Here is a 22099-nt window from a genome sequence, read left to right as displayed (position 1 = left end):
ACTCACTGAGCCATCTTCCCAGTCCAAAGAGGCTACTTTGGTTTTGTTTGTTTGCTTGTTTGTTGTTTTTTATGAACTTAGATACTCAGGTCAAGCTTTTAATGCTGAGGAAACAATAGAATAAAACATGTTTTCCAAGTATATACTTACTTATTAAGGAGTTTAAGTTTGTCTTGACTCAAAAAACCTGGTAATCCCTTAAAATGAATTGAGAGGGTGTGTGTGTGTGTGTGTGTGTGTGTGTGTGTGTGTGTGTGATATTCAAGAGAATGCACTAATATTCTTAATTTTCAGATACTTAAATTATTTTACAAACCTAATTGTATACTTAAAATTGCACTCTCACAAAATATGGTAAAGAGAAAAATGAGGTTCCCCTGGTGGGAGCTTTCCATATTCACCTTCACCTAAACAATTGAATCTTGAATGCTTAGAAAAGATCTGTCTCTAGTGACAGGGATGCTGGAGGCATTAAGAATCCATGTGTCATGCTCTCTAATTTCAAACCTCCCTCTTAAGTTTCTTAAAGTCCTAAGAGTTGACAGTAATCCTTTAGGCCATTGAATATAGGTTGCAAGGAGTTCTTGGAAGCTTTGCAGGAAACACATTTTGAAGCTCTGGTGAATGAAAAGCTCAGTCACACAGGCAACCTCAGCATGGGACCAAGTAAAGGAATGACACTGTTTGGACTGAAAGAGTCAGAGAAGATTTCCTGGGCTGCTCACTGAGTGATTTCTTGCTGCTAACCATGATATTACCTAGAGTTCCTAAGGAAGTGAAATGGGCATAGGGCATACTTAGCTACAGAAAAGAAAAGCAACCTGGCCCTAAGTTCTGTATGACATAGAAATACTAAAAGGAGGAGCATCATTTTCAAGATTTGATCATTTACATCTGTGTGGATAAGCAATTAGAAATATTAGATAAAATCATCTTCCCTATCATGTAGAGCATATTGATACTGCATCTGATTCAACAGGCCATGTGATGCTACGGGAGAAAAACCATATTCCTAATGTCTTCAGAGGTCAGGGTCCTTTTCTAAAACAGGCCTGCATCCTCCTCCTGGTTTGACAATGATGATGACCCTACAGGATGAAGGTAAAAAGCCTGTCCCTGTAAGGCCACAGAGGATACTAGGGCATGGAAGAACAAAGCTGCTCCAGATTGGAGGAAATGATAAAGGACCACAAAGTGCAACATGTGTTTCTTTTTTTAACAATAAAATATTGTCATACAATATATTTTGATTGTATTGATATTCCTCTCCCAACCCCTCTCAGGTCCTCCACAACTTCATGTGATTTCTCTCTTTCTAAGAAAAAAGAAGGAAAATGAAATTAAACAAAAACTAAAGCAAAGAATACTAAAACAAAACAAAAGACACACAACAAAGCTTAATAACATGTTTTCTTAAATACATTCAAGTAAGAAAAAAAAGATACTGTTTAGATACAAAATACTGGCTGGAGTTTGTAGATTGGATATAGTAGGGTATCAACATTGATTTCTACTTTTAACACTGCTAATGTGTATGTGGTATGTGTGTAGGAATTCACGGTGTTGCTTCCATGTAGAGGAAAAATTCTCTCCTTCTACCTTCCTGTGGGCTCCAGGAATTAGAGTCGCCAGGCTTACACAACAAGTGGGTTTACATGCTTAGCCATCTTTTTTTTTAAAGATTTATTTATTTATTTATTTATATGTGTATGTGTACAGTCTTCTGGTGCATGTATCCCTGAAGGTCAGAAGAGGGCACCAGATCTCATTACAGATGGTTGTGAGTCATCACGTGGCTGCTGGGAATTGAACTCAGGACCTCTGGAAGAACAGCCAGTGCTTTTAACCTCTGAGACATCTCTCCAGCCTGTCTGCTTACCCATCTTGCAAGCTCAATAATGTTGGTGACAGGTTATATGCTGTATGAATATAAGAAAATGTCTATGATACTGTTGGAATAAAAGATTAAGGGTGATGGAACAAATGTTGCCAAGAAATCTGGGAAGATGGGAGAACATTTTATCTTGTTTTATAACTTGTATGTATGTATGCAACTATCTCAATATTTTTAAAATAAAACAAAACATTAACCTGAGGAATTTATCAATGTTTGAATGCATGTGCATGTGAGTATGTGTTTGTACAAATATATTTGTATGTATACATATATGACTGACAATAAGTTTGTATCGTTAATTACAAATTCTTACAAAAAAAGGAAAACAATGAAAGAATATTTACAATGATCACATCTGAAAGAGCAACAAGATATAAACAAACATATAAAACTTCAAATTCACAAGTACTCGGGGAGTTGTAATTTTACAAATTATACTCATTTTCAAGATGCCATATTGGAAAAATATTTTAGGTATAATGCTAATTGCATAAAACTGTATACCTTGTAAATGCATAGCTTAAAGTGTTAGTGTGTAAATGTGTCACTTAAGCTTAAAACAATTGCAAAAGAATCATTACAGTTTGCTCAAAACATGCTTCTCAACCCTGTTACTAGCAGACAGAATGAACTGCCAGGACACTGGGCTTTCATGTGTCCTGTGGACCACACACCATCAGCAGCATGGACCACCCCTGCCACTGATAATTTTAAAATGCATATAGTTTAAAACAACCAAGGGGTACAAAATAAAGGAAACATGGTGTCAAATGATTCATCGTCTTTCAAACTAATCAATGGATAAAAGTCAATGGCAAAAAATAGAGCAAACTATGAATGACTTTAATTCCACTTTAGCTGTGATAAAACAAATCAATACATGGCTGCAACCACAATAGAAAATATAAGACCTTCGGTTAAAAAAAATTAATGGAATTCAAGTGCCCACATCATCAAGGAAGATACGATTCCTTAAGCAAGCAGAAAATATTAACCTCATTGTCAATAGAAACAGAAAAAATAAATTTCACCTGGCTATTTAAACAAGGAACACAATAAACGACAGCAATAAATAAAACATGTCCTAAATCAGCAGTTCTCAACCTTGTTAATGCCGTCACCCTTTAATACAGTTCCTCATGTTGTGGTGTCGCCCAAATATGAAATTATTTTATTTGCTACTTCGTAACTGTAATTTTGTTACCGTTTAAATTGCAATGTAAATATCTGTGTTTCTCGATGGTCTTAAGCAACCTCTGTGAAAGGGCTGTTCAAACTCCAGAGAGGTAACAATTCACAGTTTGAGAACCCCTGTTTTAAATGAACTGAATTATATTTCCTTGATTAATAAGTGGTAGAAAGAGCTCTACAAATGTTAATGAGTGGTATGTAAAATCATTTTAAGAATCTGATAAGGGACATAAAGATTATGTCAATAGTTTAGTCTTCATGTCATAAGACTTTAACAAAGAATTAAAGTACATCACAATAACTCTAAAGGGTCATCTTGGAAAAGAGTCTTGAAATGCCCGTGCACACATCTCAGATTAAGGATGATTTTTACAATACATTCAAAATGTTGGTATACTTTAAGGTAAAACAAAAACTCCAACAGTATTTTGCCTTAAATACTGTGAATGAAGTCACCTTTGATACAAAACAAAGTAAGATTTTCTATTAATATAGCAATTGATAACTCTTTCAAATTAGAAAATATCACACAAAAGAATGATCCTAATTTACTAGCACCAGCCTATAAAGGATCCTGGAAATATGTCTAATAAAGTATGTGTGTGTCCTTATAAGAAAAGAACATAAAATGTGAAAAATAAAAAAAATAAGCCACACCCCTGGATAAGAAGGCTAGTACCACAATAATAAAACAAAAATTAACGCATTTTAACCTATAAATGCAATAGGGTTTCAGCACAAGGCCATTCATGTTCCTAATATAAATTAACAACTGACCCTAGACTGCATACCAAGAGAATATTCCAGACAACAAAGGCAGATCCTTAAAAGGAACAAGAAGACATGAAGTGCAGAATACACTTTTAAAATGTGCACACTAAAAGTTACATTTATAATAGGAAAATGGCTACATATGGTATATTGCTGGTATGCTTACCTATTTAATAACACAGAAGAGAAAATAGGATTGACTTTTTACATTAACCTAAGATTTCATTTCGGATGAAAAAGAGGAATTTAAATGACTGACACTGGGATAATTAGTTATCACTCTGGGGAAAAATCTGTATCTTCATTTCTTACCAATATTTATGTGATGTAATAGGGAACCTGACCTCACAGTAAGAAAGACTACTTTAAGTAGACAAACATAAATAAGTAATGTACAGAGTACCAGCATACTGCTGTAGTACTGAGCCAGAAGAACTAAATACCCTCAGATCAAGACTGCCTGGATGCCTTGTTCCTAGGCAATTTGTCTAGCCAACAGTCACAGCACAAGTCCCCCTCCCCCCATGATCTGCAGTTTGTTACAGCAACAGAGAAGAGGAGGAGAGGCTCATCATAGTATGGTGTATTTGGAGCCTCATCACTGCTCATGGTCAGAACAGGATGGATACCTGGAACCATCCCTGACTAGGGAAGCGTAGTATGATGTGTGATGGAGCAGCTGGGATTACATAGCAAATAGTCACAATAGCAGTAACCATGTGGTCCTTTCTCTCACTTCTTCAGCGTAGGGGAAAGATTTGTGCCCCAGGAGATTATCTCTATGCACTAAAACATGAATTTTGCCCCATCAGTTAACCTCAGAGCAAACATGGTACTGATAGAAAGTAGGCAAATGCTATTTGTTTACAGAGTCCGACATTTAGTTCTCTTTCTCTGATGAACCCCCCCATGCCTCTTAGTAACGTGTATGAAGACAAACATCACTGATCCTCGGAATAGGGGGGGGGTATAAAATGCACATTAGAAATACAATTTTGTTGGAAATAAATAATTATATATAGAAACACTATTATAGGGATAACAAGATTTGAGTAAGGGGTTTTAATCATGTAGAACCTGGAGTTTTAAGTTTTAATTTATAAATCCTATTTACCTTTAATATTATTAGCACACAGCCAAAGAATGAAAGGTACAGCCGCTTTTATGTCAACCTTTTAATTTTACCCACAATAAACAAGGCCATCTTTTAGTTCAACACCATTAAGTCAAGCAAATCTTGCCATCAAGTCTAATTTTTACATACTTACATCACAAAAGAAAAATAGCTTACTGCATGACAAGTGCTCACAAGGACATTCCATCAACCTGAAGTGTGAATGCATTCTTATTCTCCCAGAATGTATAGTAATTAATATTAAAGGAGTAGAAAAAATCATTATTTCACCTCATGTTGATTAATACAGAAAAAGATGGCAAGGTATGAGACATTTTTATATTTATCTGCAAAGCAACTGCCACAAATTATCTCCATGAATGCTATTCGTAGAGCATTCAAAACTAGAAGCATAAATAACACTTGGATTGCAGGAAAATTCTAATAGCAACTTCATGAGAACCAGTTTATGTAAATCCCAAGACCACCTCATAAAAAGACAGAAATCTCATCAACTATAGAGAGGACGGACCAGGTAACCATACCACAACTCTAATGCAGACTGTGTTTATCTGAAAGAAACTACAGTTTTGGAAAACACAAAGGAGAGAAACAGGCCTTTGGAAATTGCAGAGAAGGTTCTCATTTATTCTTACTGACAAATCTATTTTTGCTTTTCCAGCAAGCCTTTACTTTCGTGTATATTTTTCTTCTCCAGTTACTGAAGAAATTGTTAGCAGTATATTACAATTAGTGACCCGTTTTCTCTTCTGTGTCTTTGAAAAACAGTCCTCAGAAATGAGAAATGCAGAGTGGACTGCATTGACTGTCCCGAGTGTCTTCGTTCTTTCACACACATCTGTCAGATGTTTATAGGAGATGGAGATGGTTATGCATACTCAGGAAAACCTGAGCCTATAGTCTTCTTACATGATGCTCATGTAAACTTGTGCTTTAAATTTTAATAGCAGCCTCCTTTGGACAAGGCCATCTGAAGCCAGCAGCTCAGTCGGGCGGGCAAATGAGCCTTCCTTGTGGCTCCCTGGTGCGCTGCCAGGGAGGACCTTGCAGTTTCACAGTTAGGTTGTTGTCTGGTGCAGAAATTTATTGCCAATTGTGTAAAATTTCACACAAACAAGTTGAAGGAAAGGATTAGGAAGCCACATGGCAGTTTTTTGCCAGGGTGGCAGGCAGCATTGTGCTGCAGAATGTTTGGCACTGACTCTCTGCACGCCAGAGAATAACTCAAAGACGTTGTTTCAATTATCTATGCAGAGATTGCTGTTGTTGAGGCTGCTGTGCCAGTTTGTATTTAGCATATCCAGTGACAGGTTTCATTAGGGGAGTTCCATAAATGTTTAGTTCCTCCACTATCCCACATCACCCCTCTCCTACTTTCCTCTTTCTACCCACACTGGTCACCATTCAACTGCCACGTCATGTCACCTGTCTTCTGCGACCCCCACAACACTGCCAACCACTCCCCCATGCTCTTTTTCTCATTTCACAGTCATCTTTCTCGTGTCTATTTGTGCACAGATATCATCACATGAGGGATATCAAATGCCAAAGCTTATCAAAAACGCATATTTTAATATCTGTGCCTTGTCACACTTGTTGATTTCTGTGCCTCACTAATTTCCACACCATAACCTACAGCTCATGACATTCCAGTGGTTAACAGGCAGTGTGTGTGCCAGCTCCAACACACTGCTGATGAGATGAGGTCTATTTTTTATTTGTAAAATGCCTTCCATGGGGCCAGTGAGATGGTGAAAGTGGCTTGCTACCAAGCTTGACAACCCAAGCTTGGTCCTCAGAACCTACCTACATGGTGGGAGGAGAGAACAATTATTGTAAGTTGTCCTCTGACATCCCCTGGTCCTGTGACATGTGCACACCCACACATCAAGTATCAAATAAACCAACAAATAAATGAATGAATACAATGTAAAGTATTCAATGAAGAAAACCTGATTTCCTCCAGGGGTAACACGGGTTGACTGGGAAGAGGAGTGGTGGCAACTTGTTTCCTATACATCAGTGGTTCTCAGTCTGTAGATTGTGACCCCTTTGAGAGTCACATATCAGATTTCCTCCATACCAGATGTTTACGTTACTATTCATAACAACAGCAAAATTACAGTTGTGAAATAGCAATCCTGTAATTTTATGTTTGGGGTCACCAAAACATGAGGAACTGTATTAAAAATGTTGAAGCCTTAGAAAGGTCATTCAGTGTCTCATGTGGAATTAACAAGAGTATATACACATGAACTATGCAAACAATCAGCAGAAGTGCTGTACATGAGAACACAAAAAAGAGGGAAACTAACTCTGCCTAGGAAGTCAACGTGAGAAGAGATGGATTGTAGGAAGATAAGGCCTAAGAGGCCAGAGATGAGCCAACCTGCAACAGGCACTGTCAGAGGTCCTGGTCACGCCTAGCCAATGGGGGTGACTACACAATGTCACCAGATTGGGATGCAACCTGGGGGGCTGGTATGAGGATATAAGGCTCTCCCCACTGCTGAATAAATCAGTCTGCTCTTTGATTTTTACCTGACTCCTAGTGACTATGCCATTGGTGCCAGGCCTTCTCATCCCCTCACCCAAGGGAGTGACTACAACCTGGCAACAATGGGTGGGCACTAGAAAGGACACACATAGCTTGTGGAGGCTTGAGGAGACTTGAGCAGGTAGAGAGGAAGGAAGCTGTTCAGCAAAGAGCAGGCGAGCCTCTGTGCTGAGACACACTCTCCTACTGAATAGCTCTGCTTCAGCCAGCATGTCCTAGAGCTGAGCCAGCTTCTCCACAGTTTCCATCACTTCCTGCCTTCTCCTTACTTCCCCATGACTGATAGCTATGCCTCACTGCAATTAACCTAGAGGAAGGGGACCAGCATCAGGACAGAGGCATCCTCACAGCATCTCTACTGATAATACTGTTGATCTAGCTTCCTTACAGACACTTTATCCTCTAAGTCATGTCACCCAAACCCAAAAATTCTTGCCCTTTAGCTTTCTAACTGGTATGCAAGAAGATATGCCCAGAAGAAATGACCTGAACTCACACAGCCCCAACCATAATCAGCACCATGAGCCTCTTACAGATGATAGAAGAGCCCTTACCATAATAAACCAAAAAGGGAGAGTTGGAATTACACCAGCCATTGCCAGCTAGAAGTCACATAGGTACAGGAAGAAAAGCAATCAATATGGAAACCCAACATATCACAAAGCAGAATCCCCTAACTTATTCAATACAAAATCTCACTTGTACACAACTGCCCCACACATTAAAAGCACCCTGGGGATCCAAACTGTTTCAAAGACCTCTGATATATGTTGATGGCAATGTGTGATTTGATTTTCTGGAGTCTACTGTGGCAACATGCCACCACATAGAACTGTCACTATAGATACCTATTAAACAGTCATCCGAAAAATGTCTGTTGTCTGAACATTAAGAATGGTGTCAGTGTCATCCTTTTGACCATTTAGCCGAGTTTCTTCCTTTGCTCTATGTTCACATTGTTTTATCTGTTCCCATGGATATACCCACAAACCCACTTTCATGTCCATGAAATGATGAGGCTAAGCATACAGATGAGAATTAGAAAGAGGGGGACTGGGAGATGGCTTGATAGGTAAAAATGCTTGATGTTCAATGTGAGAATCTGAATATGGATCCACAACACCCATGTAAAAAACCCAGGCATGGCCAGATGTGAGCCTGTAACTCTTGTGGGGGTAGGGGCAGAAATAATATGAGCACTGTGTCTTGCTGGCCAACAACCTAGCCAAAAATGGTGAGTTTTGGGTTCAGTGAGAAATATTATCTCAAGAGAATAAGGTAGAGAATGTTAGTGGGACATCTTGAACTTTCCTCTGCTACCCTCCTGTACATGAGTCATGGGTATGCACATCCAAATACATGTAAGTAATATTAATATATATATGTATATATCACAGGAGTCACTAGAAGAAGAAAAACTAACCAGAAATAATAATGGGATGAGAAAAGGAAAATCTGCATAGTGGAAAGTCCATCGAGGGTTACCTTAGGAAATATCACTGTGAGGTAGTCACAACCCAGGTTCAACAATCAAATAAAGGGGGTTTGAATCCTGATGCTATCACTAGCTGGTGAGGTGATTCTGTGGAAGAGAAAATGGGCAAAAGAGAGACCTAATGGCTCCCCAGGGACACTGCCTTCACAGTGGTGCAGGCTGGACCCAAGGCTCTTCCCACAAACTTTTCTGAAAAGTTCACAGCACCTCTAAGGTGTGTTTATCTCATCAATTGGATGGGAATGAGATTGTTGACCCTTGTGTGATCACAGGGCTTCTGTAAATGCTTTCACTAACATTTTCAAAGGCTTTGTATGGATTTATAGCTGAGGACACTAAGATACAAAGGGGGGCATTTGTATGCAGCCGCAAAGCCAGGTGAGTGGTAGAGGGATGAGATATATAGTCTGTTTCCAGGGCTATACTTTTAACCCCTACTGAATACGGATGGTAGATGAATTCAGGTAGTACACACTGGCTGACTGTATTCTTTCATAGTTGTCATCTCACTGAGAATTAATGCCTAAAAATGAATTATATCTAGCATAAATAGAAAGACACCCTGCATCACAAATGTGATACTTGCTTGATTAAAATTTGTCTGTACTATAGACAAACATGAGATGAATAAGCAAACAACTTAAAGAATTAGTACTGGGACCCCAGGAACAATGACGACACAGAACTCAACATGAGAACACAATGAGCGAAGGGTGTAGTCAGAACTGCTTAGCACAGGGCAGAGGGTAAGCAAGGAAGCTGGGAGTGGCCGTCACATATACGTGATGGAACCTGGAATACAGCTGGCTGAGTTGCATGGTCTTCACAGAGAAATGTCTCTAGCATGGAGAGATGACTAGCCACAGATCTAGCTATTCTTCCTAGGAACCATTTTCCTTCCTGTTGTGTGTCTCATGGCCCTGAAAGTGCAGCAGTCATGGGAAGAGGCCCAACACCATAGACACAGGCTCAACGTCATGGTGGGTACCTAAAGAGAGGTCTGTGGCAAGAGGAAAACTATAGCAATTGCAGAGAAATGGGACTCTCCGACCCTTTTAACCAAGCTGCCCTCAAGGTCCTAAACAGTTCCCACCTGGATGTCTGCATGGCGCCCTCCCCTCCAGTACAGGCCAGACCATGGAGGAGAGCAAGTGGCATGAAATTGTCCTTTGGTGCTGAGGATGGAGTGCAGGGGGCCCTAAAACCTCAGAACAAGAGTAGCTAAGAACCCTCCTCTCTCAGTCTTGCTGCATTTGTTCTTCTCACACTTCTGGTTAAGTTTGGCCTTTGGTATTTAGAAAAGATTGGGACAAGTTCAGAGTGCCTAGTCTCCAACAAGAAGAACCAAATAAAATGTTTTTCTTCCCATATCTGAACAAGATCATTAACACTATTGTGTATCTAAAGCACCTTAGGTTTATAAAGTTTATTTCACAATCGCCTAGGAAGGGGCTGCTGTTATTAGCCCACTTTACAGATGACCAGTTGGAGACACAGATAACCATGTGACTTGCCCGACTCACAGATAATATATAATATGACTAAGCATCAAAATGTGAACATGCAGACACTTCTGTAGTTATTTTCAAGCTTGCATTATTCTATGCTATTATTCAGTATTTGGGCATTATTCAGTATGTGTACATCTATCTATAACTACATGTGCCAATGGTATGGGTGACTCTCTTCTATCTTCTCTCTCTTACTGAACCTTCCACATGTGACAGAAAGTAGAAAGTGCTCGTAAGACAGCATTGCCATTCAGACCACACCCCTGAACATAGCTGTGAGTGCTGTGGCTTATCAGATAAGCTCCCTGTCTATGATTAAATTAGAGGACTACTAAATGCTAAGCCCAATCACTTTCCCAAAAGAGGGGAATACAGACCTTTTGTGGGTAATGAGCAGAAATTAAGAAGTATGTGTTTAGCCCTGAGGGAGATAGCCATGTGGAATTTAGGAATTGACAAACGTGTCTTAGAAGTGAACCTTTGTGTATACATTCCCAGCATGCTTCAATGCAGTGGTTTCCTCTGCTTTTGGACAGAGCTCTGTCTGCAGTTCTACAGGACATACACAACTCTGTGCTCTAAAGTCCCTCAAGCACCTCTCCCAGCAGGCTTGAGCTTATAGCTCTTCTGCATAGTAACACAATCACATAAAGAAAACACAAGAAGCTTCACAAGTCCCACTCACCTGTGATCCAGATGGTGGATGGAGAGAATAACTCCCGAATTCAAGTGGGTCTGCTTCAGGGTCACCAACAGTGTGAACTCGTGCTTATTTCTCAGCTTCTGGAGAAGCCGCTCAGCTGTAGCAGCTGGTGCTTTTATGCTTCTGGGGGAATCTGAAAATAAATAAATAATAAATGCACATTAAGAATACACTAGGGTTAGTTTCATAAAGGTGACTTACAAACAACACCTTTCAAAAACCTTCATCAAAGAATAACTGATAAATACCAAATTTTAGACTCTCTTGATAAATCCTCCTATATACAACACAGAGAGTCACAAAAAAATCACATGAATTAATGCATATGTTTTAGGAATCTGTTTTCAAAACATGTCATTTTTGAGGGGGGATTAAGGAACACTCCCAGAAAACGAATGTTCCCGACTCTTCTCTTTACACAGTTTCTCTGGCCTATTACAATAGCTACATCAGGAACAATGGCAAACAGATGTGTGTACTATGAGACCCAAACACCTGACTACTCTAGAGCCAGGTCGCTTTTCTGACACCTCCTTGGAGATAACTGGATTTAAATCTGTGTGCCTCTCTCTGGAGTGGAATCTTGAGCCAGAAGGCTTGCTATAAATAGATTCTTGAAAAGATCAGTGAAATTAGTCACTCTCAGCCTTCTGTGCAATGGTGGAAACAGGAAGATCAATTTTTTCTCACCATATTTGCTGAAAGAAATACATAAGATTTAATTCCACCCCCTCCTCTATGGGCATAGAGAAAGCCCAGCCCAGCAAGTTTGCCTAGGAAAAGAGAAACTTAATTCTGTACTTTCATATGGTTTAGTCATGAACTCCAAACTCAGAATTGACAAGACGTGGGAGAAGCAGGAGGGAGAAGCAGTTGGCTGGGTGGTCAGAAAAAAACCATCTCACCCAAGCACGTGATCACCACAGGCATGAAGCTCTCTTTATACTGTGTGCATAGGACTGAAAGACATCAGAAATGCAGTCTGTGTTATGATCAAACCATTCCCATCCTTTCTATGTGAAAACAGATTGAGGAAATCAGTTCTCAACATGAAGAATTGCATTTGGAGGGGAGTATATGTCCTGTGTCACCAACCCACGGTCATTTTGAAACATCTGCAACAAACCTGGAAGACATGAGGCTTATTGAAGTAATCTCACCACTGACTCATGTGGGATGTACTCAACACTGAGTTCAGAGAAGTTGGTAGTGGACTGGTGGCTGTCATTGCCAAGAGAATACAGAAAATGAGGAGATAATGGCTAAAGCTTCGAAATCTCATCTTTATAGGATTAAAGCATCCTGAAACTCTGATGTGTACTATAGTGAGTAGTACTGTTGTTAATACCCAATTTCACACTTATTGAGAGTAGATCGTAAACCTCACTGTGTCCAAAAATGGCAACTATATGAGGGGACAGGTAGGTTAATACGATTCTGATGATCATTTAGCTGAATACACATACTCATTTATTTGTTGTCCACCTTAATTCTTAGGTATGCCTCAGTTAGAAGAATTTGACCACCAAAGCAAACAAGCAGCCTCAACACTAACTACCGCCCCCCAGCTTCTGGTAACATGTCCTTGCCACTACATAACAAACATCAATTACAGTTTACTTTAGAAATCTCACTCTGTTAAACGAATACGGAGAATAGATCACACATTGAATCCATAGAAATTGTTAGCATACCCACACATTTTTAGGAAATTTTAGTATTTCTTTGAAAAAAAGTCATTGGAATTTTTGTTAGGATTGCACCAAATCCTTTGGTTGTTTGGAGTGATGGGGCATATTAACAATATTAATTATTCAAATCCTCAAATATATCTTTCCATTTATTTGTGTTGTCTTCAATATTTATACTATTCTTTAGTTTTCAGTGTGTAGACCTTCCATTTCTCCAGTTAGATTTTTCTCAGGACTTTCATCTAGCTATTGATTCATAGTGTTGTCTCAATTTCTTTTTCAGATAGCTTATTGTCAGAATATAGACACTCTCAATATTTTCAGCACGCCACCAATGAAGTCAAGGATGGGATTTGTCTACCTTACAATAACAAAGAATGGGTAAACATTATTTTCTTCACTCCCAATTAAAAATGTATCACAGCAATTGCCACCGTGAATCTAATGAGTCTCCACTTACTGCAATGTGTAAAAACTTAAATTAATTTCCCCCATAACCTGACAATAAAAATACCATGTGTGAATTCAATTATAAAGACTACTACTCCCAGATACAGAACAACTGACTGGTGCTTCAAAACTCACCAGTTTAGTATTTTGTAGACTTTAGCTATCTATACTCTATTGTCACTTAAATTCACATTAGAAAGACACTAGCTTGGAATTGTAATCACAGTTAGTGACTGTCCCTTATACTCTCCTTTCAATATTTTCACCGTGTAAACTGTAAAGGCAAAATAGCGGTGATGATTTTAAGAGCCAAATTTAACAAGCTGATTAACACTGTATTTGGTTTGCAAAGCCTTTAAACACAAATAATCCCATTTAACCCTCAGAGTACTCTGTACTCTGTATGAGAGTTTCGGATCTGTTTCATTATAAACTGCAGATTAGAGAAGAAAACCGAAGATGACTGAGGGGTCGTATCATAGTTATCAAATCCATTCATTGCTGTGGATTTACTGCATTGGAAACTATCAGAGACAATCCTGGCCACATATAGGGACCAACACACCCAATTCAAGTGACAATCAAGGACCCAATTTCAAGGCGAGGTGATTTCTGTGGTTACATAGCAGAGTCCCACAGCACCATAGTGATGCATCCAAAACTCTCAGTTTAAGTTAACTTTTACAAACACATAGTGTCCAGATAAATAAGTTTCTCATAATCTCTAAGTTAACTAGGCTCTTCAGAACTGCAACCAGATAGGCCCTCTCAGCTAAGCTACTGTATTCTAAACTATTGTGAAGTAAAATTTTAAAACAAAATGCTTCTTCAAAGAAATTTTCAAATAATTATACATCAAAGGTTATTGGGTGACCTGGGATTAATTTACTGCTGTTCCAGGGACAGACAATGCCTATTGATACCACAATTTAACCTACATATATATGATACTCATGCAAGTCTACCAGCAAAGAATAAGGATGCACTCTGGAAGAGCAACTCTGACATTCTGATTCTCATTAACCCCAAAGCAAGCCCAAAAGTTTCTTCCAAAACCAAAACCAATTATAATTTTGAACAATACCACATCAGCATGTGTTGCTTAACCACACAATGATAAGTACGCATTAATATGATGTGTCAGAAGCATAAGTAGCAACTGGCCAACCAAACAAAAATGAGGATGAGATTCAATGCCTGGATCCAGCAGCTGACTGCTGGACCTTACACAAATCATTTGACTCACAAACTGAGATTTTTCATTCATAAAGTAAAACAAAATATAGTCAGAATATGGGGGGCCCACAGTAAAATGCCTCTAGAATTCAGACCTAAAGTATTGGGATTTTATATATAACAAATATCATTTCACCCCATTGTTTCACTTTTATTTTTAGTTATAATTAGTTTGTGTGTCTTTATGGAGTAAGTTATGAGCATGTGCACATGTGTGCGTGTATGGGGGATGTGGGAGTGTGCATGTGTGTGTATGGTGTGTGTGTATGGTATGTGTGTGGTGTGCATGTGTGTGGTGTGCATGTGTATGGTGTGTATGTGTAGAGTGTGTGTGTGTGTGTGGTGTGCATATGTGTACAAGCACATGCATGCCACATGTATGTGGTGGTCACAGGCAGCTTTATGGAATAGTTCTCTCTTTCTACCTTTGGGAGAGTTCTGAGAATTGAACTCAGGACTCCAGACTGTCATGGCAAGCACCTTTACCTGCTGTGACATCTCACAGGCCCATTTTATTTGATCTCTTTTAATCTAAGGGGATGTTAACAACCATGGCTTGATTTACCATTAAATTTTATAAATTCACAAACTGTGTTGCTTTGAATTATGTCATCTATCTCTATCCATACACATAAAATTTTATTGACACTAGTAGAAAGATTGTTTTAGAAAAGAAATACAATTTTTACAAGATCAAAGTGGGATTTCAATATTAGATCATTAAAATCTTACCAGTACTTCTTAATGAATAGGAATAATGGATAGAGAGCAACAACATAGTCTCACATGCATACAATATGAAAGTTATGGATTGTGAAACTGGATTACACAAGCAAATTCTAGCAAATCTTTGCTGAGTAGCCAAAGAGAGAGTACAAAGTGCCCTGCCAATTATGCAGAGGTGAAATGCTGAAAGGCATAGTTTCATCTTCCTCTTAATAGGCCAGTTTGACCTAAGACATCAATTTGGAGAGTTTATTCTTCTATATTTCTTCCTTAATTATAATAATCAAATTATTTCAGAGTAACAAGACATCAAAGTCCCACTTATCATGATTAGCCACCCAATCCAAATTAAACTTCATTCTTCTGTCATGATTATTTTCACTTTATGGAAGCAAACAGCATTATAAAGTATGGAATGGCATTTCCAAATGACAAGAAACGCGTTATAATCAGCATCACAGTCCAGACTTGCTGAAATCGAAAATGGGTCAATTTCTGCCCTCGATTCCCCCTGAGCCTCTTTCTGTCTCCTCTGGACTTCTCAGTCAGAGGAATCGCAGTGCTAAAAATAAAAACTAAACTAGGAGTAGATCTGGAATGAACTGTGTCCTCTCAGAAATTCAGTAAGAGCTCTGGACATTTGTCCATCCTCTGAAATAAATCAACCTAAACCCACTGGTTAGCACAGCCTACAGAACTCCGGCTTCAGTCTAAGCCAAGCCCTCTGCCCTGCACACCAACCACTTGGTGGAGATGTTAATGCTCTATGAGGTTCATGCCAGATATTTTGCTCCGTTGTCCCTTCGGCATGGGTGGACCCTGCTAAGGTCTCAGAATTCTGGATCTGTAAAAGAATGCCTGCTAGACTCAGAGACATGGGGACTAAAGAACTGTTCCAACACCACCCCACCCCCATCGATGCTCTCACCTTAGTTCCCACTTGTCATATTAGCTTCTTAAAGCATTCCCACCAGTAAGTGTTTTTCTAAATGAAACTCATTATTTAAGTGTTGGAACTACCCCTGTTAGAAGCTACCTAATCTCTAGTGCTGGCTGATCTACTTCCAGAAGTCTCTACTTCTCACATCTGTGACAGAGTAATGGACACAATAGAAGGGAGGGTTTATTTTGGTGCACGACTCTACATGATATACTCCATGATAGCAGCAGGCATTGCATGGCAGTGAGAATGTGGTTGAGACTCTTCACCACCTACAACTACCCAGAACAGAAAGCAGAGACAGGACAGGAAGTACAAATGATAATCTTCCTCACTGTCAGTCTTAACCTTCGTGATGCTGCGACTCTTTAATACAGTTCTTCATGATGTATTGACCCCCAACACTAAAATCATTTTGTTTGCAACTTCATATCTCTAATTTTGCTGCTGTTATGAATTGTAATGTAAATTACAGATTGAGAACCACTACTAGCCAAACACCTCCCAACTTTTGAAAGACTTTACCGATTGATTCAAGTCAAATAGATGAGCCTGTGGGATAATGTTTTATATTTTAACTGTAACACCCACCAAGCCTGGACTAGTCCCATTTGTGCCTGATTGCCCCCGGCAAGAAATCATTACTAAACTTCATTTTAATCAACACTTACAATGTGCAAAATATATGCTACATAGTTTCTTGTCAAGAATTCTGAAAATGAAGATCAGTAGTATTTCAACACCATGAGTTGCCTGTGTCACTGTGGCTGATTGCCTTCCAACAATCTCCTCTCTCCAGGAATAAAACAACCTTCTTTTGTGGGCTATTACTACAGTTTCTACTACTTAGAAATTACATTATCCCCTATAATCCTTTTCAGTTTAAGTGTCCAGGTATAATTCTGGCCAACAGATTGTGTATAACAGGAATGGAAGCTACAAACTTCTTTCATGATCTAAAAGGAGATTGACCACCCTCTTCTTCCTTTCCATTTGTGATATGGTGAAAATGAATCAACTTCAATAAAGATGGGCATTTGAAGTAGAATATTGACCAAAACCTTGATCTTAGGACAATCTCATGTTGAAAAATTGCCATCAGCCCTGGGCTACCTGATGATCTGGATTGCTACATGAGAGATAACTAAATTTTTTCCTTGTGTAAACAATGAATTTTGTGGAAGAGTTTGAACTATTCCCTACATAATACATCTCCCCAAATGTCTGATTCACTCAGGCATTCCACTGGAGTATTATTCTTTAATCAACTTTTCTCTATAAGGCTAAATAGTAAATATTATTAGGTCTTGCAGACCATAAAGATACTTGCTGCATAGCCCTTCAAATTATTTTTTACAAAAATAGGCCCCCAAAAGTAATGTCAAATCCCATCATTGATTGACCCTTGGTAACAGTGAGTATAATTTCCCATTTATAAGATTAAATATTTTATATTTTCAGTTGCTTATGTTTGTTTAGGAAGACATACTAAACCACTGAATAGGAAGGAGGCTTCATTCAAGGATTGCTATATGAAGAAACAGGAAAGAAATGGAGTGGTCCTGCCTAATGATGGGTTTCTGTCATTGGTTTTGATAGGCATGAGTGATGGTCAAAACTGTCAGCTTGACAAGAACAGAACCATCCAGGAGACAGACCCCTAAGCATGTCTGTGAGGAGCTTATAAACTGGGTTACTTGAGATGGGAGGAGTCAGCCCCACGGGTGTGGCACTACTCATGGGATGTGGTCTGACCTAATACAAAACACTGGCAATTTTCTCCTCTACTTCCTGTGGGCTGTGTCCTTCTGACCTGGAGCCAAAGCAAATCCATCCTCCCTTAAGTTGCCTTTATAATCCCAGCAGAAAGAGAAATAACTAAGATAGAAAATTGCTACAAAGAAGAGTCTACTGCTTGATGAATCTGAGCACACGTGGTTCTTACTCCTATGAAACCAGTCTGAAGGAGTTTAGAACTTTGGCCTAGAAAATCTCCAGACTGCCGTAAGTGGAGATAAATGTGTTAGCCTGATGAAGGTTCAGAAGACCAGAATGCTGAGAGAAATGTGGGCAATAGAGACCTGGCTCGTGAGGTTTTAGAGGGGAACAAAAAAATCTATCAAGAAATTGACTGGAGATTATTCATGAAATATTCAATAAAAGATCTGTCTGTGGCCCTGAGTATTTTAGTATGGCTGAATTCTACAGCAAAAGACTAATCTGTTCAGTGAAAGAAATCTCAAGACAGAATCTCATTTCAGTACTGTAACAGTTACTGCTCCTGACCTCATCCGTGTCTACAGTGAGAGAAAGCAAAAAAGGGAACAGACAGATATGAAAATGTACAATTTAGTGAGGAAAAGGGTGTAAGTTTAAAGTTACTGACAAGGCAGTTCAAAAGCAGCTGTGATTATGAAAGAGATTATTTAATTATTTGGAACTGACAAGACAGTTCAAAAGCAGGTGTGATTATTGAAGAGATTATGGGGAATTAAAGAGAAGCCATTAAAGAGAAGCTTCCCTCTCTGCATGAGAAGGTACAAAAGACAATTTGAGGGCAAGACTATACCTATCAGGGCTATAACTTATGAAAATGCTAATTTATTTGATAAAAGGAAGCATAAACTGAGAATTCCAACTAAGGCTCTCCTTGCTTCAGAATGGCACCCTAGGAAGTGTTCTCCCAGAGTCAGCCTTGAAAAAACACACAGTGTCATGAGGCTGTGATCCAGGAAGGGGGCAGGATACACAGCAAGCTGGTAGCAGAACTTGACATCATCATTGACATGGTACTCATTTTCCAAGTATGGATTTGCAAAGCAGAGGAGATTGTGGAATCTTGTGCCAAGGCTGAAGAAGACCAATGAGGGCAGCATTGTGTTGAATTCTTTGAGGAGGTCCTGAGAGGTCACTGCTGGAAGCTGTGAAGGTGAAACTTAAGTTGGGATGAAGACCTCAGAAAGATGGAGATTGTGGGACCATGGGACAGCTACATGGAGGTGGAGTCAGAAAGAAAAGGGGCAGAGGCTAAAAGGGAGGCACAGTTTGGCATTTGGTTTATTGGGCCTCTAGGAGTGTACTCTATAGTCAGATGCCTGAGGAAGAGAAGATCAAAGTGTGTCATACTGATGGAGCTACATAACACACAGGCACCAGAAGGGGACATCTGCAGCATCAGGGCCTCTCACGGAACAACTATGAAGGACACTGGTGGAGAGAAATCTTTACAGTGGCTAGATCTTTGGGAAATACACATAGCCACATATTTTTCTTGAAAGGAGAAATGGACTAATATGTAACTTTATAGGGATACACACACTATGTCTGCCAGAGTCCAGCTCTGGATGAGGGCAGGGTTTGAGGATGGATGGATGCAAGAGCAGCAACAGGGAAATCAGACACAGGACACTACTGATTTTTCTTTTACTAGAGATGGACAGAGAGGAAGCCCATCTTGGTATGGCTTTTCCTACTCTGACAACCTGTATCTCTCACAGGCTTTATTTACACACAAAATCATTTCCCCATGGACTTTAATCATTGATTACAAAGTATTTCCATGATGCATACTTTTTCTAAAGTTTCTGGATTCTCCTATGGGTAGGTAAGCATATTCAAAGTAAAAGAAACAATATGAGAAAACAGAAAATTTCATGAGAACTAAAATCTAACATTAGGATATAATCAATTCTTTTAACTCAATATTCTTTTCCTTCAAATTGGTGTCATAAAGCCTTGCAGTTACAGCAAAACTGGACAGGATGTCTCTATTTAAGTTTGACTAAGTTAATAGATCAGAAGTTATTTCCTACTGCCTGTTACATCAAGTTTCTCCTGTGTTGTTCTATTGATCTACTATAATGAATATCTGATCTTTCTATGGAAATCTAACTCCTTAGTCCCATGTTCAAATTCTTTTTTATATCTAATGAAAGACTACCATTATTTCTCTTTACTTCTGAAATGCCATGCTGTTCTATTTATTCTTTATACAATCAGAGAAGGCCTGATCTGAGAAGTCTGCTCAGGAAACGAGGCAATTCACTGAGCCGATATGTTTTTCTTTCTGTCTCTATCATAAACTCCAATATGGTCTCTATCTTTATAACAATCCTGCAAAGAGTAAAAGAACACCAAGATTCTTAAAGCTGCTTACTTTACCTTCAGGAGGGTACCAAGGCTTGTCATTAATTTTACAATCAAGTATCTTTTCTTGTTCATGCTAGTTCCATATTTCTGGGGCAGAACACAAAGACCTGATGATTCAGTTATAATTTGTCAGCTTCTAAAATTTCCCTAAGATTTTCTTCTTTAATGATTTTTATTTCAGATACTATGATTTATGCTTGCTAATGCCACTTAAGGAGTAAGTTCCATGGAAGACTCAGTTTCTTCTACAGCTAATTCTCCCAGGGAATCACCATAATTTTATTCTTATTAACATCAGCTTCTAAAAAGAGAAACATGGCATGTACTCTCTCATATATGGATTTTAGACATAGATCTGGGGAGTGCCAGCCTACAATCCCATGGCCAGAGAGTCTGGGAAACAGAACCTTCATTCAGTGGCTGATCGAAGAAGAGGCAGACTCCCACGGCTAAGCACTGAGCTGAACTCAAGAAAGCCAGTAACAGAGAGGGAGGACTGATGACCAAAGATTAAGACTGGGCTGGTTTAACCCCCAGAAAGAGCTGACCTGACAAGGGTTAGCTCTTGAATCCCAGGCTGATGCCTGGGAATCCAGCATGGGACTGATCAAGACCCCCTGAATGTGGGTGTCAGTGAGGAGGCCTAGATAATCAATTGAGCCTTGGGCAGTAGATCAGTATTTATCCCGGGTATACAAATGGACTTTGGACTCCCATCCAACAATGAGAGATGCACTCTCACCCTGGATTCTTGGGGGAGGGTCTAGGCCCTGCCCTGGATGAAATGACAGACTATGGACACCCCCATGGAGGTCACGGGACGAGGGAAGGGAAATGGAGAGGGACCTGGAACTGACTTGTGAAGCAACCTTGTTTCTAATTTAAATTAAAATTTAAAAATAAATAATAAAAAATTAAAAAAATAAAAAAGAATTGTTACATAGGCCCAGTTCTAACCTTTGGTAAGGGTCCCTTAACAGCACAGAGTTCAAACAGTAAACATGTCAAAGACATAGGCAAGAGCTGTGCAGCAGCTGCCAGCAAGAGCAATGAAGACTCAGTCCAAGTCCGAGCACTGTGATCTTTGTCAAGCAGTGCCTTCAATAAGCTTGGCATCACCATATATCTGCTGGTTTTCTGGGGGCTAAAAGGGAGCATGATTGGAAATTTTTCAATAAATATATTGGGGGAAAGCCATGTGGATAGACCTCTCCTAAAAGGCAAAAGATGTGATGATACTTGTGTCTCCTGTAAATGTTCATCAAAAGTTACTTCAGTAGAGGAAAAGTGTTTTCCACAAGGCTGTGGATGCTTTTAACCAGTATCCAGGGTATGACATTGTTTTTTATATATACAGGAATCATGGATCCACGAGTGAAAAGCTGGGGATGGGACTAATACTGTTCACCATTAACCCTAGTGACCCACTAGGAAATTGGTGCCTTCCTGTTCCCATGACCTTGTACTCTGATGACCTAAAAATGTTAGTTTCAAGGGGAGGAACACTCCTTCCAGAAGGCACAAAAACACCCCATCCAATAGGAAGCTATGAATTCTGTCGAGCCATTTTGTGCTCCTGATGCATTTGAGTCAACAAGCTAAGAAGTAACTGTGTAAGGATATGTGACTACCCAGAGGAAAAGACTG

At 39.3% G+C, this 22099-nt stretch overlaps 1 protein-coding gene across 2 annotated transcripts in view; it reads right to left on the bottom strand.

The window, feature by feature from the left end:
- Nell2 (neural EGFL like 2) overlaps positions 1-22099 on the bottom strand; it is a 276472-nt gene that overhangs the window by 208203 nt on the left and 46170 nt on the right. For both annotated transcript variants that reach the window (XM_040753915.1, XM_040753916.1), the window contains exon 4: positions 11243-11393. In XM_040753915.1, coding sequence (XP_040609849.1) covers positions 11243-11393 — 151 coding nt within the window. The remainder of the gene's footprint in view (positions 1-11242; positions 11394-22099) is intronic.

This window comes from Mesocricetus auratus, unplaced genomic scaffold (assembly GCF_017639785.1).
Source record: "Mesocricetus auratus isolate SY011 unplaced genomic scaffold, BCM_Maur_2.0 Super-Scaffold_100010, whole genome shotgun sequence".
In the NCBI taxonomy this organism is placed as follows: domain Eukaryota; kingdom Metazoa; phylum Chordata; class Mammalia; order Rodentia; family Cricetidae; genus Mesocricetus; species Mesocricetus auratus.
Note: the sequence above shows the minus strand (reverse complement) of the source record. Positions and strands in the feature narration are given on the sequence as shown.